A 19,902-nucleotide genomic window follows, 5' to 3' on the forward strand; every position below is an offset into this window, starting at 1 on the left:
GTCTGGCCGCAATTGGAGTACTGCGTCCAGTTCTGGGCGCTGCACTTCAGGAGGGATGTGGCCAGCATCGAGAGGGTCCAGAGAAGGGCCACTCACATGATCAGGGGCCAGCAGGGCAGGCCCTATGAGGAGAGGCTGAGGGACCTGAACCTGTTCAGCCTTCACAAGAGAAGGCTGAGAGGGGATCTAGTGGCCGTCTATAAACTTACCAGTGGGGACCAGAGGGGAATGGGTGAGACCCTGTTCCCCCGAGCACCTCCTGAAGTAACAAGGAATAATGGCCACAAGTTGATGGGGAGTAGGTTCAGGCTAGACATCAGGAAGCACTACTTCACAGTCAGGGTGGCCAGGATCTGAAAGCAGCTTCCAAGGGAAGTGGTGCTGGCTCCTACCTTAGGGGCCTTTAAAAGGAGGCTTGATGACTACCTAGCAGTGGTCATATGAGCTTAATCTTAGCAGGGGTCATATAAGCCCAGTATTCTCTCCTGCCCAGGGCAGGGGGTCGGACTTGATGATCTGCTCAGGTCCCTTCCGGCCCTACATCTATGAATCTATGAACCTCCCACCACCAGCCTCATGTTGCAGATCGTTAATGAAGATATTAAACAAAACTGGCCCTAGGGCTGACCCCTGTGGCACTTCACTTGATATCAAATGCTGAGTAGACAGTAAGCCATTGATCACTACTCAATGAGCCCAATGATCCAACCAGCTTTCTATCCACCCTACAGTCCATTCATCCTTAACTTGCTTGCAAAAATGCTTTAGGGAACTGCATCAAAAGCCTTGCTAAAGTCAAGGTATACGACATTCACAGAGCCAGTTATAGAAGGAAATAAAGTTGTTCAGGTATGACTTGCTCTTGGTGAATCCATGTTGGTTGTTCCTGATCGCTTGTTTCTTCTCCGAGCATTTAGAAAATCATCTTCCTGTGTAGTCATTTAAGGGACCTGGGACCAAAGCAGTCTTAAGGAATCCCTCCACTATTGTTTTCTGAACATGCACATTGACATTTTATTCAAATTTGGTCAGCTAGGTAGCATTTTCTGGTGCTTACCACAGGCAGCAGTCCTAGCAGGGATTCTACTTCCAGAACATAGACAGCTACCTCTGCACATAACTCCCAGGAACCAAAGACCCCAAAGAGGTGAGTGGTTATAGCATGCCCCACTCCCCTAGGAAGCTATAGCCCCCCCCAATTCATTTTAGCCCCCCACAGCCACCCCTCCCAGCACCGCCACCCAGCCACAGAGACACGGTGTGGCACATCCAGCCCGGTCCAGCCCAGCCCGGCCCTCAGCATCTGCGTGGCTGCCCAGGACAGCCCAGCAGCATCTCCCTGAAGGTTAGTGTAACAGGAGCCGAGTGGGGAGCAAGATTGAGCTGCAGGCGGCTCGCAGGGATCAGGGGAGGCAGAGGGCTGCCTCTATGTGATTGAGAGTGAGGGGTGGGGGAGGTCCTGCAAGGGGAAAGTGTCTGTCTGTATGTGTCTGCCTGCGTCTGTCTAACTGTGTGTGTCTGTCTGTGTTTCGCTGTGTCTGTTTGTCTGTGTGTGTGTGTGTGTGTGTCTGTGTTTGTCTGCCTGTGTGTATCCGGGTGTCCACATTCAGAGAGTGAGAGTAAGAGTGTGCTTTCCTGTGTATGCGTGTGTATACATTTGGCCATAGTGAGGGTGGGGAGCAGGGAGAAGAGACAGGCATGTTCCCCCCAATCTCCCCCACCAGCACGAGGAGGGGAAGAGGCTTTTCTCCCCTGCTGCAACCGAGCTCCCATGGGGGCAGGGGGTCACAAATTTTGTGCTTGCCCAGGTCCGCAGTGCACCTTAATCTGCCTCTGCCACCTTCCCCCCCCCGCATAATTTTTATGGGCAATTGGCTAGTTACTAATAAGGTTGCTGCTGCAGTCAGCTACAAGGAGCAGTTACAGGTGATACCTCAGAGACATATGTTGTATTTACTGAAAAATGGGTCTGGCATGCACTGTGGCAGAGGGCAGGCGCTGCCTCCCTTCAGAGGTGTTCAAACAGTACAGTATTGTTCCAGATTCATAGCCTGACAGGCTTTTTCCCTGACTGGCTTTCAGGTAGCCCCAAACCTAGGAACAGAACAAGGCACATGATAAGAAGTAATGCACAGAGAAAGTCTCATGTCTAGCCTACACCCATTTCTTTTTGGAGCAATGTTGTTTTTAACTTAAATTGTTATTTTCTCTGTCTAATTTTTGCCTTTTTCTATATTTATCAGTCAGTCATATTAAGCCCTTATTCTGCTAAACTAAACAAAACCAAATCTTTTAATATGTTCTCATAAAATATACTCCTCATTCCTCAAATTATACCCAGTATTTTGCATGACTTCATCCAAGAATATGTGTGATGGCACTAACGATTCCCTTTCCATCCTGAAAATACCTTGACAAATACGTCCTAGAACTCATTTTGCCTTTTTCACATCCTTATCACTCTGAGTGGTCATGCTCATCTTGTATTACCAATATACACACAAGTCCTCTTTCTTATCAAGCATTTCCATGGTATTCACTGTAAGTGTATACTGGACTTTTAAAAATGAATCTCCAAGAGCATAACCTTTACATTTTGTGCAGATTAATGTTATACCATTGCTATTACTTAAGTGCATAGGGTCCAGCTTTTCTTTTCTGTGTAATGCCCTGATTCCTTTCAGTTTTGACAACTCATCAGAAACTTTCATCAGCAAACTCCCAATACTTATGGCAGGGTCATGATGAAAACATGAAATATGCACTTTTCTATCTTCATTACATCACAATCCCCTCTTTTTCCTTGTCCTCTTCTAATTTATATATCTGAAGAACACTTTGCCATTTATAGTCATGTCTTTTGCCATGTCTAATTCACTTTGATTTTTCTGTTTCTCAACTTATCCCTATACTCTTGACTTCTAAGACAGAGTCCTTTGTTTTTAATCTTTGTAGAGTCTGTGTATTCCTCATGTCCTATAAAGGCTCTCATCCATTTACATCTGGGGCCACTTCCTACAGATTCTCTCTGTTGCTTCACACAGAGCTGCCTAACAGTCTTGACACTTTCCCTGGAAATCTTTTAAACCTAATTTACATTCAAGCCTCTGAATTCATTGTTCAGATATGATTACGAACAAGTTCCCTTTGTTTATCAAGGCTTGCCATTTTGAAATCCAAAAAGCTAACTCAAAAACCTAATCATATATATATATATATATATATATATATATATATATATATATATATATATATATACACACATTAGCAAATTACCCATCAAGAATTATATATATAGAGAGATAATTTTATACACACACACACACACACACACACACGCACATGCACACAAACACACACATTAACAAATTACCCATCAAGAATGAGGGGAGGGGATGGACGGGCAGGGACAGAGCCCTGTGTCTGGCCCTGCCCCAACCCCACCACTTCAGGTCCGACTCCACTTACCCCCAACCCCCACACTTCAGGTCCTACCCCACTCCCCCCACTTCCCCCTGCTTTGGGTCTGACCCCGTTCTCTCCTTCCCCTCACTTTGGGTATGACCCTACTCCCTCCTCCCCCCTGGTTCGGGTCTGACTCAGCTCCCCCTCCTCCCCCCACTTTCGGTAAGACCCCGCTGTGACGGAGAGGCTCCCACTTTTCCTAAGCTGGCCCCATCACTTTCGAAGTGATCTACCCAATTATGGGGGTATTTTTGCCTGTGTAGAGGCGGGGCGGGGGGAGCCATTGCACAGGATGCAGGAGGAGGCAGGGCTGATGGAGGAGTTCCCACCTTTCCTCAGCTGGCCCCACAATGAGCAAAGTGCTCATGCCAATTTATTTTGTTGCCACATGTGGAGGTGGAGTGGAGGGAGCCACCGCACTGGAGGCTGCAGGAGGAGGCAGCACCAGGGGCTCCCGTTTTAACAGTTGGCCCTTCCCCGACCCTCCCGGCCCGCACAGCCAATTGGCACATGCACAGTTGGGCAAATACATTACAGACAGACAGACAGTCTAAGCCTTTTATTTTATTAGATCTAGATATACTAGCCAATTGCCTGTCATGAATGACAGATTTCAAAGGATTGTATGCATGGCTGGCCCCGAAGGGTGGCCCTGACCCTCCCCAGTCTGTTGCCCCTCACTGCCAAGCCACAGCTCCCCTCCCCCACCCTGCACTGCTGCTGCCCCTCACTCCAAACCCACTGACCCCAGCCCTGCCGGTGCCCCTCACTCACCAAACTGCAGCACCCTGCCCCCCCGGGTCACGATGGTGCCTCTCACTCCCGACCTGCAGTCTCCCACCGCACCCCCAGCCCTGCTGGAGGGGCCTCAGCTGCCCGGGCTGGAGCGCGGTGGTTCCTATTCATGCAGGCTGCAGTGGAGCGTGTCTGGGCCCAGTGTGGGCTAGCGGGGAGAGGAGGGGAGGCTTGTGGGACCCCCCGCCCCCAGAAGAGGACTGTAGTGCCCTACAGGCAGACTGGCCACGGCCCCTGTCCCCCTCCCCTTCTCCCTCCTTCCTCCCCTTCCCCGTGCAGTGGCTCCTGGCTGCTCTGAGTGCAGGCACCAGCCCCTGCACTGACACCCAACCACGGAGTCCCCCACTGCCCTCAGAGCACCTCCTGCCCCTTTCCCCCACTGGAGGGAGAGGCAACCCTTCCCTCCCCCTGCCCTATCGCAGCTGCAACTCCTGCTCTGTCACCCTGACTAAATGTCTGCATTTCTCCTGTGCTCCAGGGGTAGGAGAGGGGCAGGCAATTGCAGGCAGCAGGGAGCACAGCATGGGTCTGCGCCTCCGCAGCTGCAGGTAGGTCTGTGTGTGCTCCCTGCTGCCTGCGATTGCCCTCCCCGTGTTCCCACCAGTGGAGCAAAGGGAAATCCCAGACAACCTGCCCCAACAGCAATCAGAGGGCTTAAAAAGAGTGGGGACATACAGAGAAACACAAACATATGGTAAACCTATCTCAGTGCTGCATGTGCACTTGAGCAAAAGCATTACAAGCAGACAGACAGGCAGGTAGACATTAAGCCCTTTATTATATTCGGTTAGATAGATAGATAGATAGATAGATAGATAGATAGATAGATAGATAGATAGATAGATAGATAGATAGATATAGTAGAAAATTGCCCGTGAACAATGTTGGGGAGTGGGGTGCGTGGGGATGAGGCCCTACGTCCAGCCCCAACCCAGTTCTCCCCTCACCACTCTGGGTCTGGCCCCACTGCTCCCCCCCACCACCGGTCCAGCCCCGCTCCACCCCACCCTCCTGCTGCTGTGCATCCATCCATGCTACACCCCCACCCTCCTTGCCACTTCGGGTCTAGCCCCACTCCCCACTGCCTCTCTGCCACTCCGAGTTGAGCCCTGCTCCACCCCCCTGCTGCTGTGGGTCTGACCCCACTCCATGGCCCCCTTCCCACCGCTGTGGGTCCCCACTCCACCCCCACCCCCCCGCAACCCCAGGTCTTGCCCTGCTCCGCGCCCCACCTCCCCACCATTTCAGGTTGAGCCCTGCTCCACTCCCCGCCACCGCTATGGGTCCGGCACCCCCCCAACACTCTGCGTCTGGCCTTGCTTCACCCCCCCCGCTACCCACTGCTCTGGGTCCAGCCCCATTCCATCCCTCACTCCACATCTGCATGGCCCACATCCACCTGCCTCCTCTTCCTTCCCTGTTCCCCTCCTGCCCTCCCTGCCTGCTGCCTTCCCCTCCCTGCCAGCTGTCCTGGGGGGTGTCAGGAATGGGCAGCAGGGGGTGCCACTGTAATCACCCCCTTCACCCTCAGGCAGGGAAGCGGGGGTAGCCCCACTGCTCGGGCAACAGGGGTGTGTTTGCCGCCACCACAAACTTCCCCTGCACTGGCACAGACTTGGGCCCATGCAACCCAGGCCATGCAGCCAATGCTGCCTGCCCTCTCAGCAGTGCATATGCAGTTGCCCAAAAGTGTTACAGACAGACACACATACAGACAGACAGATTAAGCCTTTTGTTATATTAGTAGATAGATAGATAGATAGATAGATAGATAGATAGATAGATAGATAGATAGATAAGTGTGTGTGTGTGTGTGTGTATGTGTCCACCAGTAGATTAAAAGGCTAGGCCATTCACTTCTGTTTGACTTCCAGCGAGATGATTCCATTTTGTTGTGGGTGGAAAAAAAACTATTTGGAAGTGCCTTAAAATGCAGTTACAATGTTACAGAATTGCCAGTTAGGGGTGTGAAGCTGAAACTGTTTTTAGCCTTTAGTCCTGAGGGACTATTCATACAAGTACATTTTTATGGGTTTCGGGACTCTGTATCTATCCCTTAAGTTTACAGAACTGAAAGTTTTTGTACATTTCGAACTAACCAAAATTCACCTATTTTTCCCCTAGTCTTTGGTTCTGTTCCTCTCATCTCTGTGGAGGATTACCAGGAGGGAGGGATCCGCATAGTTTGCCGATCAGCTGGCTGGTTCCCAGAGCCCAAGGTGATAAGGAGAGATCCCAGTGGACAGCATTTGCCATCATTTCCTAAAACAAAAGCTCAACAGGATAATGTTCTGTTTGAAACTGAAACAGCTATTGTTATAAAAGAATATACAAACTCAAACTTGTCATGTTGGATAAGAGACAAGTACCTTAGCCAAGGGAAGGAATCAACCATTTCTATATCAGGTCAGTTTTTGTTTGAATCCTGCAGTGAAATCACTGCCACCTGATGCAACGTGAAATGTAAAACAAATGAAAGTCAAGCAAGGAAACATGTCTACTTTCCTCCACACTCTGCCACAAAGAGACTGTTACTTTTCAAGTTCACATTTCATATGTTGTGTCACAGAGCACTTGGTGCCCTGCTCCTTTGAAGAGTGGAAGCTGCTAGGGGAAGAGCCCTAGCAGTGAGCGGGGAGCCCCAGCTGCTGGTTGCCAGGGCAACCAGAGTGAGCTAGTGGCCCACACCTGCCAGTGGTCAGCTGACCGGAAGGGGCAGGGCCTGGCTCACATATAAACCCAAGGGCTGAGGTCAGGATGGGATTTCCCTGCCAGCAGCCAAGGGGCAAGGATGGGAAGGAGCTCTCCCAGAGCAAGCAAAGGGGGGAGGCCTGACTGCAGGTACAGCCTCTGATACTGGTGAGGAACGGCGCACCCGTGGTGTGGCTTGAAAGACATTATAGCTGGGCGGCTTGAATTTATGTTATAGCCCAGGGGCTTGTGTTTTGTTTGTTGTTTAAGACCGGTGGTTTGGGTGAGGAAATTAGGAGAAGGCGGAGGCCTCATAGGGGACCCCCAGCAGAGTGGGGACCCCGGCACCAGAGAGGGTGCAGCATTTGGGGGGTGCACCGGCCTCGGTGCCAGAGAAGGCACAGCATTTGGGGGGTGCACTGGCGCCAGAGAGGGTGTACAGTGAGACAGGGCTGCGGCGAGCCCGAGCACTAGGGAGGCACACTGTGAGACAGGAGTGCGAAGAGCCCAGGGAGGAGAGGGGGGCCAAAATATAACAAGGCCCAGACCGAACAATGGCAGTTCCATCTACAAGCCTTGGGGCGTGGTAGAGGGGTGGTTAGAGCCACGCATAACCCATAAGGCTAGGGTGCCCCGAAACACCCATTGCAGAACAGGATCCACAAGGGGTCCAGGAGCCCACGGGGTCAGAGTACAGCAAAACCATGTCCAAGAAGATGTAAAGGCAGCCTCCCTTATATATATTTACCAACAAAGACGTGGCGGGCGAGAATCGAGGGTGCCCATTGGGCCAACTTGGCATGGTAAGGGGGCCTTGGGGAGATCACAGCCATCCTGCAGGACCCCATGCCATGACACTTGCAAATAATTTAACTATTATTATTCAGAACGTTGAATTACATCTAAATGTAACCTTAACTCTGTATTTTATGAACATCTATTTTTTATTAGAAAAGCATACCTCTGAGAAAAGACCCATTCAAATTAACAAGTCAGAATGTTCCTCCACATCTTTTGGGGTACATACATTTCTTAATGTGCTAATTATTTCAGTATGAACACCTGGGAGTTGTTAATGGCACCTGCAGATTGTCAACTATTTACTACATAAAATGTGAATAAAACAGATCTGGATTAGTGATAATCCAAATCTCTCTATGACTTGTCCTAAACTCCAAAATCCAATCCAGCCTGGCCCTGCTCCATCAGAAAAAAATGCATTAGGGACCTCCATTTTTGGATCACAGAGAATCTAGGAACCCTGTGGCTTTCAAGCCTGCTCAGAATTGAAGTGTGATCACCTAGGAATTTAACTCCTGCCTAAGATTCCTTTTGATTGAGATGGACTTCTGGTTTTCCGACAGCAAAAGACCTAGAGGAAGCAAATCCATTAGGCATCCTCGCAGCATGCCTAGTTTGTACTGATATCATAGACATTTGTTCAAAATTGTGAGATATCTATACATTGAACATAATAGACTGATGGCTACAGCACAGGAAATAAGAGACCTGTGAGTTTTAGGCTTTCCACAACCTGAGGGTGTTCAAATTGTTCAAAACGTCTCTAACTCCTAGACAATCATCTAGGCTCCACAATTCTGGGGTCAGAAGTAGAGCAGATTAACACAACATGAGTATGTCTTTGTGCTGAGACCACTTCTAGTGAAGGGAGAGGTTTGTGGTGCAGTCACTACTATAAGCTTGCCATTGCTCTTTTATTTTAATTTGTGACTGGCTGGGGTTAAAAGCATAAATAATCCAAGCAACGGGACCATGACCCAGAATCCTGTCCCCTTCCAGACTAAGAGTGTCCACAGAGAGGGTTAGTGCAGAGTAGTAGGTGTGCTATAAATTTCTGCCCCTTTTCCCTGCACTCTCGTCAGCTAGGGCCTAAACCCTTAGAGGGACTGACATTCTGCACTGTGTTATCTAATAAAGGAAGAAATACAAGTCACGTTTGGTGGCCTTTGTACCATCAGAAAAAAAATTCTGGTGGCACAAAGTGAAAGCAAATAGAAATCCCTACTTTCTCTTGAACCAAAAGTGCCTAAGTGGGTGGCCCTGATGGAAAGCAGTAATAAGTTATTCTGTTTTTTTTGCTGCCAATGTCAATTTGCTGATGGCTGCAGAGTGTGGGCAGCCCAGACCTGGCTGAGCTCTCCAACTGCCCACTCCAGGGCCTTGATGAGTCTGATCCTGCAAATCCCAGGAATTCCTGGACACAATCATATCCTCCAAACCACCTTGAAGATCCTCCCTGGCTTTCTCTACCAAAGAAACACAACCCACAATCTCCACAGAATCATCTGGGTAAGCAGGAAAAGTCAAAGTTTTCTCGCTTACTCAGATGCATTCCCAGAATCTACTAGAAAGTTTCTAGGTAAAAGGGAAAATTCTAGCTTTCCCTGCTTGCCCACATGCAGCCCTGGAGATGCATGCCAGTAAGTGGGGAAACTACAGACGTGTTCTTAACCAGATCCGTGTGTCAGCACAGGTCCCAAATGGAGGCATGGGATACCTGGGAGTCTTTTATGTTTCCACGCTGACTACACCATCCTAAAGCAAGGTAGATCAATACCACACCGATATCCGATTTAGGATTTTTGCACTAATTTTGCTCCATTAATGCAACCCTGGTTTGCAGCAAGACCTTGAACCAGTTGAAAAGTAGCCAAACAAAATTAGCACCAATTTTGCTAAGCCAGGGCAAAAACCCAGTGTAGAGGAGGTCTTAGCTTCTTTTGAAAATCCCATTCTGCTTTAGCGATTAAAATGCTGTAAGGAGCACAGCAAGTAAAGGTTATTTTCTAACTCCAATGTTTGGGAAATTGAGACTTCATTTAAAAATCTAAGAGTAATATTAGATTTTCCAAAAATTCTCTTAATATGTCACTTCTGGTTCTTCTATATCTAAAAACTGAGAGAGAAATTCTTTGAAGGTGTTAGTCCATTAAACCTCATAACTCAAACCTGTTACAAAGCAAGAAATCTTACCCCTGTATATATGGTCCCAGAGGAGCACTGAACCAAACCAATCCTGTTCATTTGCCAACAATTCCATGTAAGAGTCAAAACTTGCGTACAGCGTTGTGGGACATCTGCTGTTGCTTATTTCTCAAACCAATCCCAGAGACCCTGTTTTATAGATCTGTTTTTCCCTCGGATGAATACCTCGATGGTGACTCTGATTGTGACCCTGGTGATTTCATTGGGACTCTTTGTCTTGACCATTTATCTTTTCAAGCTAAGAAATAAGTATGGGGTAAGGGGCGGGGGGGAGGGGGGAAGGGGGAGGGATGGACTAAAGTGCACTTAGCAAGACATTGTCTTCTGATAATTGAGAAAGGGTATAAATGAGACTTCACCCCAGACCAAGCAAAGAGGAGAAAGTACATGTGCTGCCTGCTAAGCAGACCACAGGAGGACATGTTACTAGAGATACCTACCGCACCTCAGCCCAGCTAAAGGCTGCACTGCTCTGAGGCATGTTGTTCCTGCACCAGGAACACTGCCTCCTGGGATGGAAGTAATGTAGCTGCCTTTGTGTCAGGCTGGGCATTTACCAAAATGCTCTCCCAAAAAGATGACTTTGATGGGCGTCATGTTCTGACCATAAATATGAAAAGCCTGAGATTTCACTTTTTCTTACATATGACAAGCTTGTATTCAGTCAAGCTATCAGTCCCCAAATATATGTATGTGGTCCCCAATTCCCCAAAAAGAAAAAAGAAAAATAAACGCCACACATTTTAGAGTTAACAGGAATAAGGTTCCCTGCAAAATAAACCTAAACACAGAAACAAATTTGAGGAGTCAGCCACATATCAATAATTTCCTTGCCAACTGAGGGGAAACTCACTGGCCATTAGAATCAAGGTGGGAAGATCTGACGAGGTCTGTAGTAAGTAGGGTGGCCATCATAGAGGACACCTCTAGAGGACACTTTTTTGCTACTCTGTCCTCTGATCTCTATTGACACAAAACTGGATGCCTACATAAAGTCGTCCGGTTTCATATAATAGAGGACAACCGGACTGTCCTCTATGATGGCCACCCTAGTAGTAAGTGAACTGAGAACAGTAGGGAATGAAAGGAGAGCTTCTCAGTGTGTGCTCAATAATAAAAACCCAGTAACAAGGCATGATACAGCATGATGCTCCCTAGACCCTGTGGTGAGTCAGTGTAAATATCCCTTGATTTTAACCTTGCAGAGTAGAAAACTGAACCTGCCCCTGATCAGACAGATTATTTCTACCCCACTGAAGGCTCCAATATGGAGGCTAGCGGATGAGGGAAGGAAAGACTCAAAACTCCATCAGGGTTAATCTCAGACTTTATCCCCACCCCCACCTGACTCTTCTCATGTGCTACATATGAGAAGAGGAAACAAATGGGATTGAAGTCTACAGGGCGGTGCTCTGAGCTCAACCTAAGGTTTGGGAAAGGAATCCTCTCCCCGGTCCCTTAGCAATTCCCCTCATCGTGTCCTGGAGGAATGCACTTTGCCATGCACAGGTTATCTAGTGATAGGGGTGGGATTCAGTCCATCCAGTGACAGATACACTTATAGTGTCTTTTGTCTGATTGTGTCTGATGTAGGTGACCTTCTGAGATGAGTTGGTGAGTTTTTCTCCCTCTTAATGCAGCCTTTTTCCATAATATTAACTCCTCCTACTTACCAATTGTTCTGGCTATCACTGCACTCACTGGACTCCCTTTAGTAACAATGGGCAACATGATGTTTTTCCTGGTCACCCAACTGCCCATCTTTTGGTCATCTACAGGTCATTTTTTGCACCTGAGCAGACAGAGGAATTCTGTTCCTGGCTGCATAGCCCTCCATGCATGGATAACTACCTAGCTGCAGAGACTGCACATTTACAGTAGCAGCCAGGGCCCCTAAGAATGCTTCTTGTAAATGCATATCAGCTTCATTACACAAAACTCCTGGACTTGGAATGAGAGCTCGAACAGGACTCTGCATGTGTGCATTCCTAGTACTCCCTACCCGAACCCCAAATGTTTTAGGAGCTAAAGAGACCTGGGAAGTTAGAAGCCCTGAGTTGTAAGACACCCTGTTGTAGAGCAGGCTGCAACATACGTCTCTCTAACTTTCCAACAGGGCATTCAAACCACCTCCTCCCAGTTCAGACATTATTGTGGCCCTTCTCTAATGCTGCTTTTGAAGCAGGCCCTCTAGCAGCCATGTGGGGGAGGTCTGTGGGACATACATGGAATGAGAATGAGGAGAGCAAGCTATGGCATGGGAAGCTCAGTGAAGTGTCATCTGGTCTGTGAGGGAGGGGTCCTGAGGCTATTGCTCCCACTGCAACAGAAGCTTCCTCCTGCTCTTCTATCCATCAACTTTTTTCAACGACAAGATTAATAGCTTAGCTCAAAGGCAGAAGAGGAGGGACTTGACTTGCCTGATGTGGTGTTACTGTTGGAGCACTGTGCTTGGAAGTCAGAGAGAGCAATGCTTAAGTCTCCACTGGCTGGGGAGTGGACTAGAAATCAGATCTTCTAAATTCCCAGGTATGTGTCCTAACCTCTGGGGGAATGGGAGAGCTCACTTTTGCTTTTTCCCTTCCCACTGTCTCTGTGACTATACAGTCACACTTAGTTGTCTGTGTGTCCAAGAACAGAATTCCTCCTCGTGTGTAAGTGCCGAGAAGGCCATTTAGATAACTAAAATATGTCCATTTAGATGACCAGGAAAATATACAATTTTGCCTAAAATCTCTATAGGACTTCATGGAGTCTCTGGCTCTTTTTCTGGGGGAAAACCTCTGGTTGTGGTGGGGTTGCACTCTTTTCTCATTTTAAGTAGAAGGGTATCTATGTTCTGAGTGTTCTTTTAATAGTGCTGCAAAGACTTCATAGTTTCATAGTTTGCAGGGTAGGAAGGGACCTTGACAGATCATCAAGTCTGACCCCCCGCCACGGCAGGAAAGATCACTGGGGTCAAACGACCCCAGCAAGGTGTTCATCTAGCCTCCTCTTCAAGACCCCAGGGTAGGAGCCAGCACCACTTCTCTTGGAAGTTGGTTCCAGATCCTAGCCGCCCTGACTGTGAAGTAGCGCTTCCTGATGTCTAGTCTAAATCTACCCTCTGCCAGCTTGTGACCATGATTTCTAGTCACTCCTGGTAGTGCTCGGGGGAACAGACACTCCCTCAATGCCTGCTAGTCCCCCCTGAGTAGTTTGTAACAGGCCACCAGATCTCCCCTCAGACTTCTCTTGTGGAGGCTGAACAGGTTCAGGTCCCTTAGCCTCTCCTCGTAGGGCCTGCCCTGCTGACCCCTGATCATGCGAGTGGCCCTCCTCTGGACCCTCTCCATGTTGTCCACATCTCTCCTGAAGTGCGGTGCCCAGAACTGGACGCAGGACTACAACTGGGGCCTGACCAGTGCCACATAGAGGGAGAGGATCACCTCCTTGGACCTACTTGAGATGCATCTGTGGATGCATGACAAGGTGTGGTTGGCCTTCCTGACCGCGTCCCCACACTGTTGGCCTATCTCCATTTTGGCATCAGTAATGAGTCCACGATCCTTTTCTGCCTCTGCACTGACGAGAAGGGAGTTCCCCAGCCTGTAGGTATGCTGCTGGTTCTTCCTCCCCAGGTGCAGCACCTTGCACTTGTCAGTCTTGAAACCCATCCTGTTCTCATCCGCCCACCCCTGTAACCTGTCTAGGTCCAATTGCAGCCTATTCTTCCCTTCTAGCATGCCCACATCCCCACACATCTTAGTGTCATCAGCAAGTTTGAACAGGGTGCTTTTTACCCCCTCATCCAAGTCACTGATGAAGATGTTGGACAGTGTGGGTCTGAGGACCGAACCCTGGGGGACCCCACTGCCCACATCCCTCCAGGTTGAAAATGACCCATCCACCACCACTCTCTGGGTGCAGCCCTCCAGCCAGTTAGCAACCCATTTGACTGTGTAGGTGTCAATGCCACAGTCCCCTAGTTTTTTAATGAGAATGAGATGAGAGACAGTGTCGAAGGCCTTTCTGAAGTCCAGAAAGACTACATCCACTGCTACCCCTGTGTCTAAGGATTGTGTGACCTGGTCATAGAAAGCCACCAGGTTGGTCTGACACGACCTGCCTCTAATGAAACTGTGTTGGTTGCCCCTAAGCATAACCTCCCCTGCTGGCCCCTTGTGGACATGCGCCAGGATAATTCTCTCAAAAAGCTTACCCAGGATCTAGGTAAGACTAACTGGCCTATAGTTAGTTGCGGAGAAATAGTTTTGCAGCATTTTTTTTAGGGGTGGGGGGGTGGGGGATGGTTTTGCAGCAATTTTTAAGCCTAACTTTTCCCATTTATCCAGACAGGGCCCTTAGAGATCCTGGGGCAGATCTGGGTAAGTGGGGAAACTCAGATTTTCCACACTTACCCAGGCATGCCCCTGGCATATCTGATGATGCATCTGGGTAAATGGGGAAAGCTGGGCAGGTGCTCTCAAAGCCCATGAGAACACATTCATCCTGTTCTGCACCGTTATCAGGTGGGACAAAGGATGGCATGATTTTTGCCCAATGAAGCAAAGGATGTTTCACCCAATGATGTATCATGGCACAGCTGACCTTCATCATTTGGCAACATCTATTCCTCATCTTAGCAAGAGGATCGCTTAGTAGGTCTTTAAGTTCTCCCACCTCTTTCATGAATGGGGGCATATTGCATCAGTGGTATGATGGAACAGTATCTTTACACACTCTCCAATATTGTCCCCCATTTCTGACCCATGTCATTTTGTCTTTGCCCGGATGCTTGGCCAGCTTCACTTCAACAAGAGACCTTTTATTGATGAATATACTCATCCCTAGTATTTTTCCTCGGTTGCAGGGTGGCAAAGAGATGTCATCTGTCCAGGTAATGGAAGTGCATAAAGAATCAATGACTAAAACTCTCTCTTTCTGAGGTTACCTGGCCATTTTTCTTATGCAGTCAGACTGTTGTATTGACTAACAGTTTGGGGCAGGCTTGACTTTTTGCTAAGATGGAAAAACTCAAAAACTTGTGCAGCCAAAGTTGTAGTTTTGGCAATATAACATTCTCCTTCACTCCACTGGGAGCTGAAAGACTTCCCGGAGCAACAGTGCATTTGTGCCTGGTAGGGCAAAGCTCAGCCACCCCCTGCTTTTTACAGCCCATTGTGAGATGGCACAAGATTTCACCTCAGCCTCAGCCATGGGGCTCCAGCTCCTCTTCCTGCCCCACCTCAGCCTGCAAGGCCACTGCATCCCGCTGAGCTTTCTGAGCCCTCTGCACACCACGGTCTGGCTGCACTGGCAGCTCAGGATCCCCATAGCTACCACAGGCAAAGACCCTCTCATTCTTAGTCCAGCAGCAACCTCTGCTGGCTGGTGTTCATATCTCCCTCACTGCCTCTGAATCGAGTCACAAACATGAGAAGTATGGCTCATACACAAGAGACCAGACAGGACATTGTGCCTGTGCTCAAGTCCTTCGGGTCCTTAGGTGCCCCCCTATTCAGGGGTTGTAAATGGAGACAAATTAGGATTAAATAAAAAAGACAGCAAAAAAGTTAAAGATTTTTCTAATTATAACCTGTGGCTGGAAGAGAGAAAAATGAAATTCACAGGGTGATAAGAAACTGCAGGCAGACTACAGTGGAAAAGTTATGAGACTGCGAAGAGGGAGAGACATCAGGATTGGGAGAAATGACCAGAAAGGTGGGACAAGACTGAGAAAGGACTGGAAATATCTGGTGCTGGCTGATGCAAGGTACAGTGAGAGCAGGAGGACCCAGATAAAATGGCCTAGTAGAGAGAAGTGAAGAGATGGAGCAATTGGAACAGACTGAGGTTTAGTGGGAGCGGCTGGATGGACAGCTTGGCCAAGTGAGCTGCTGTTTTCCCTCATGCACATGTTCAATTTTCTCTCATCTTCTCTCTTCCACTATCCACTTCCTTTTTCTGTCCTCTCTCCTCCCTGGTCCTCATTCAGGTCTCTCTCCCCTTCCCACTTAATACAGCTCTCTCTTCTCCTTTCTCGGACCTCTTCCATTGTGCCTGTAGTAACCTCTTCCCTAATTCTCCTCCTTCCCTTCTCCTTGATGCACAGGGGAGGATCCTCTGAATCCTCTGATGTACCAGCCCTGCTCCTCTCCATCATCTCTGCTCCACTGCTGCATCCCCAGCTCGTCCTGTCTGAGGATCGGAGAAGTGTGACACGGGCAGAGACATGGCAGGATCTGCCCAACAATCCTGAGAGATGCGACGCTGAGCGCTGTGTGCTGGGCTGCGAAGGATTCACCTTGGGGAGACACTGGTGGGAGGTGGAGGTCGGGGAGGGGAGGGGGGATCCTGGGCCGTGGGGGTCGCCAGGCAGTCTGTGCAGAGGAAGGGATGGATCTACATTAGCCCCGAGGATGGGATCAGGGCTGTGCGGCGCTGGCAGGATCACTGTGAGGCTCTCACGGCCCCTCACCGCACCCGCCTGTCCCTGAGCTCAGTGCCCGGGAGAGATTGTATGGCCTTTTTCTCTGGTAGAGAGGTGGTTGTGGTGGCGCGTGTTGCTGGTTATTTCATTGTTCATTCTTTCCCTGAAGCAGTCAATGTAGCGGTCAAGGTTAGGGTTTCGTCCACTGCGAGGTGTCCAATCTGATGTTTGGGGGGCTTTTTGACGTTGATCTTTTCCTGAATGTTGTCAGAGGATGAGTTGTTGTTGGGAGCGGGCTCAGTTTGGTCGTGGAAATATTCCTTCAGGCGGAGGCGTTGGAAGAATACTTCTAGTTCTCCACATTGAAGGGTTTTGTTGGGGTATTTTTCTGGAGAGAAATTTAGGCCTTTAGAAAGGACAGATTTTTCAGTGTTGCTCAGCGTGCGTGTGGAGACATTGGTAATATTTGTGGGTTGGTTGCTGCTTGCAGTTTCACCCAGTCTGAGGTTGGACGGTGTTGGTGTTGTTCCTCCGATGGTTGTTTTGTGGCTGGGGAGCTTGTTCGTGGAGTACTTTGTTCCATTTCTTCTTTCTATGTAGGGTGAATGCTGTAGGAAGTTTTTCGCAGTCTCTTTGTATCCGCTGTATATTGTTAGGGAACAGGATTGGATTTCTGTCTTTTAAGTTGTTGTATTATGTGGTGATTTCCTTCCTGAGCTGGTCTCTTTTGGAGTAGAGTAGGTGAAGGAGATGATTTCTAATCAATGATTATTATTATTTCTAATAAATGATTTATCTGCAATGTAAGGGCACTTCTATCCACTTTTCCTGTAGGAAAACGAACAGGGGAGTGACGATGTCGCGCCTGTCGTTGCTGATTGGCTGAGAGCGTGGAGGGACAGCCCTCTTAGCTAATCATCTGCAGAGAGAAGGGGTGCCCCCCCCCCGCTTAGCCGTGGGCCCTCTCCCAGCCCCCGTCCCTGCCGGCTCCGAGCTGGAGCCAGTGTTTTATTCCCAGTAGGTTTGCGGCGGGGCGGAGGTTTGCGGCGACTGTAAAGATGTCCTGTAAAACCCCAAAGCCCGGCGTTTCCATGGCAAGCGGTTTCCAGGTGCCTGCTGCCCCGCCGCTTCGCTCCAGCTGCGCTGCGTGCGCCCCGGTGTGCTGCACCCAGCCTCCGCACTGCCGGCAGCACCGCTACGCGCTCCCCCGCCCCCCGCAGTAAGCCCAGGACGCCCGGACTCCTTGCCAGCTTTTGTTCTGCTCGTTACAAGGCACGAGCACGGCGTCTGGTGTCCTGGGGACTCGCTACTTGGAGACCAGAAAGGAAGGCGGCTGTTTCTTGCAGCAGCTCGTGCGCTGAGAGTCGAAACTGCTCCAGGTTTGCTGTCCCCGCTGCTTTCGTTTTCCAGCCTGACACACGCTGCGAGACGAAGGGACGCCCATCAGCCTGAGGGGGAAACGAAAGAGTAGCCCTTTGCAACGGAGCCGGAAAGGCTGCGATCGGCTGCTTTGCAGCCACACTCAACTGAGCTAGAGATTTGTTTAAACAATCAGTGACCTTGACAAAAACAGCAGACGCCGTTTGAAGGGGCCGATGGGCGCTGAGGGTTGAAAGCTCTCTCAGATGTTGCTACCAGGTGGGTGAACTTCAAATGAATTGGATTCAAAATACACTGCTGATCATTTCCATAGAAATGTCCCATTATCGGTTGGTTTCTTTTGGTGCTTTGCTGTGTTTTAAACCACTGGATTTGATCGTACCCTCAACCACATCAAAGGGAGACGGCTGGTAACGATGGCTTCCTGCTCCACATCCAGTTGCTGCAGGCAGAGTTGTGCCGTTTTCTTTTGTAAGTATCAGAAGGAAAAACTTTTTGTAAAAACAGTAGAAAAAGAAAACTGCACCTTGTGAAATCACCGGGGTGTGCTGGGAAAGAAGTGGCCAGGGAGCTGTGGGAGGGTAACTAGCAGTACTAGGAGGTATTATAAAATCTCAGACTTGGGTAAAATAAAAAGGAATTATTTTTCATAACTTATTTTAAAGAAGCTGGATTTTAATTCACTTGACCTTTTTTTTGGATTTTCTTACGAAAGAATTCTTAGGATTATCACATATGAAATCAAAATACATGTCTATTTTTAATTTTTGGCATATTTCTCTCCACTCCTAAACCTCTTGTAAGAATGGATGGAAGAGGATTAAGTAAGAGAGAGAGAGAGAGATCCCTGTTCTGTGCTAGGGACTTAAACACAAACCATTTTTCCTGTTGTTTAGCTAAGATGGTGTCCCGCTTCTTTCTCAGACCTGAAGAAAAGTGCTCAGTGCCCAAAACCTTATCCAGCGTCTCTTCCAACTATACAATCAGTCCAGTAAAAGGTATTGCATAAAACCCCTTGCCTTTCTTATAGAATAGCCTTTATTCTCTGTCAGCCGGGTGGTTAGCTGATTGAGAAAGGGGAGAGGTGCAAAGTCTTTAGAATCTGAAGACTTTCTAAATTATGCATCTTTTATGCATACTTTATTCCTTGAGTAATCGGATCACAGCCTAATACTTAGGGTTTTTTTAATAAATTTTTTTGGTTCTGAATTAACTAACAGATCAAAATATTGAAAATGTATCGTGAACGTATGCTTTTAGTCAAAGCTAATCTATACCCAATACTAGTTTGTCATCCATGAATTACACATTCTAAAGAGAGAGAGTCATCAGCTATGTGTATATACTAATTAATATGTAAAATAATATCCTGCATCAAGTCCAGAGCCCTCTATGAAGAGCAGATTAGGATGGGATTATGGGGCAAAATACTTCTTAGGTGACCCAAGACTGCTTGTTGTTGCCATAAGGGGACAGTCCCAAAGACCCTTGAGTGCGGTGTCCTCCTGGTCTCGGGAGGCACCAGTCATTCGTGCCAACTGTACTAAGTAAATGGGTTTGAATAAGGCATTGTTTTTTGGGCTTGGATTATGGCTGGAAATCCTTTCTGGGCCACCCCACACCATGCCTCTGTGCCACCAAAGGACTCTCCTGGACGTCTCTGACAAGAGCCTTGCCTGGCCTAAAGCATGGCTTGGCCGTGCCAGGGTGCTAACCAACAGCCCTCCAGCCACTGTACTAAATATATGGGTTTGAATAAGGAACTGGCTTTTGGGCTGGGGATACAGATGTAAATCCTTTTTGGGACACTCCACACCTTGCCTCTGTACCACTGGGAGCCTCTCCAGGAGATCCTTGACCACAGTCTGGCCCAGTTCAAACTGCAGTTTGGCTATGCCAGGCTGCCAACTGCCAGCTACTGTACGAAGTATAATATCTCAAATAAGAAACTGAGTTTTGGACTGGGATTACTGCTGTAAATCCTTTCTAGGCCACCTCATGCAATGCCTCAGTGCCACCAAGGGACTCTCCCAGACATCCCTGATGAGAGTCTTACCCAGCCCAAGGCATGCCAGTTAAGGCCCCCCCCCAGCCACTGTGCTAAGTATATGGGTTTGAATAAAGAAGTGGCTGTTGGGCTGGGATTACAGATT

General features: G+C 48.6%; 1 protein-coding gene across 4 annotated transcripts in view; it reads left to right on the plus strand.

The window, feature by feature from the left end:
• The first annotated feature begins 17,318 nt into the window (after window positions 1–17,318).
• LOC102576097 (butyrophilin subfamily 1 member A1-like) overlaps window positions 17,319–19,902 on the plus strand; it is a 75,157-nt gene continuing 72,573 nt past the window's right edge. Inside the window, exon 1 of one of the 4 annotated variants that reach the window (XM_059715061.1) lies at window positions 17,319–18,007. Coding sequence is in view for 2 of the 4 variants with exons in the window: in XM_059715064.1 (XP_059571047.1) it covers window positions 18,166–18,220 (55 nt within the window). In the remaining 2 variants the exon portion in view is untranslated. Of the gene's footprint in view, window positions 18,221–19,902 lie in introns of all 4 variants that reach the window. The other 3 variants (XM_059715064.1, XM_059715065.1, XM_059715063.1) reach the window with 3 other exon arrangements.

Source organism: Alligator mississippiensis, chromosome 11 (assembly GCF_030867095.1).
Source record: "Alligator mississippiensis isolate rAllMis1 chromosome 11, rAllMis1, whole genome shotgun sequence".
NCBI classification, from domain to species: Eukaryota; Metazoa; Chordata; order Crocodylia; family Alligatoridae; genus Alligator; species Alligator mississippiensis.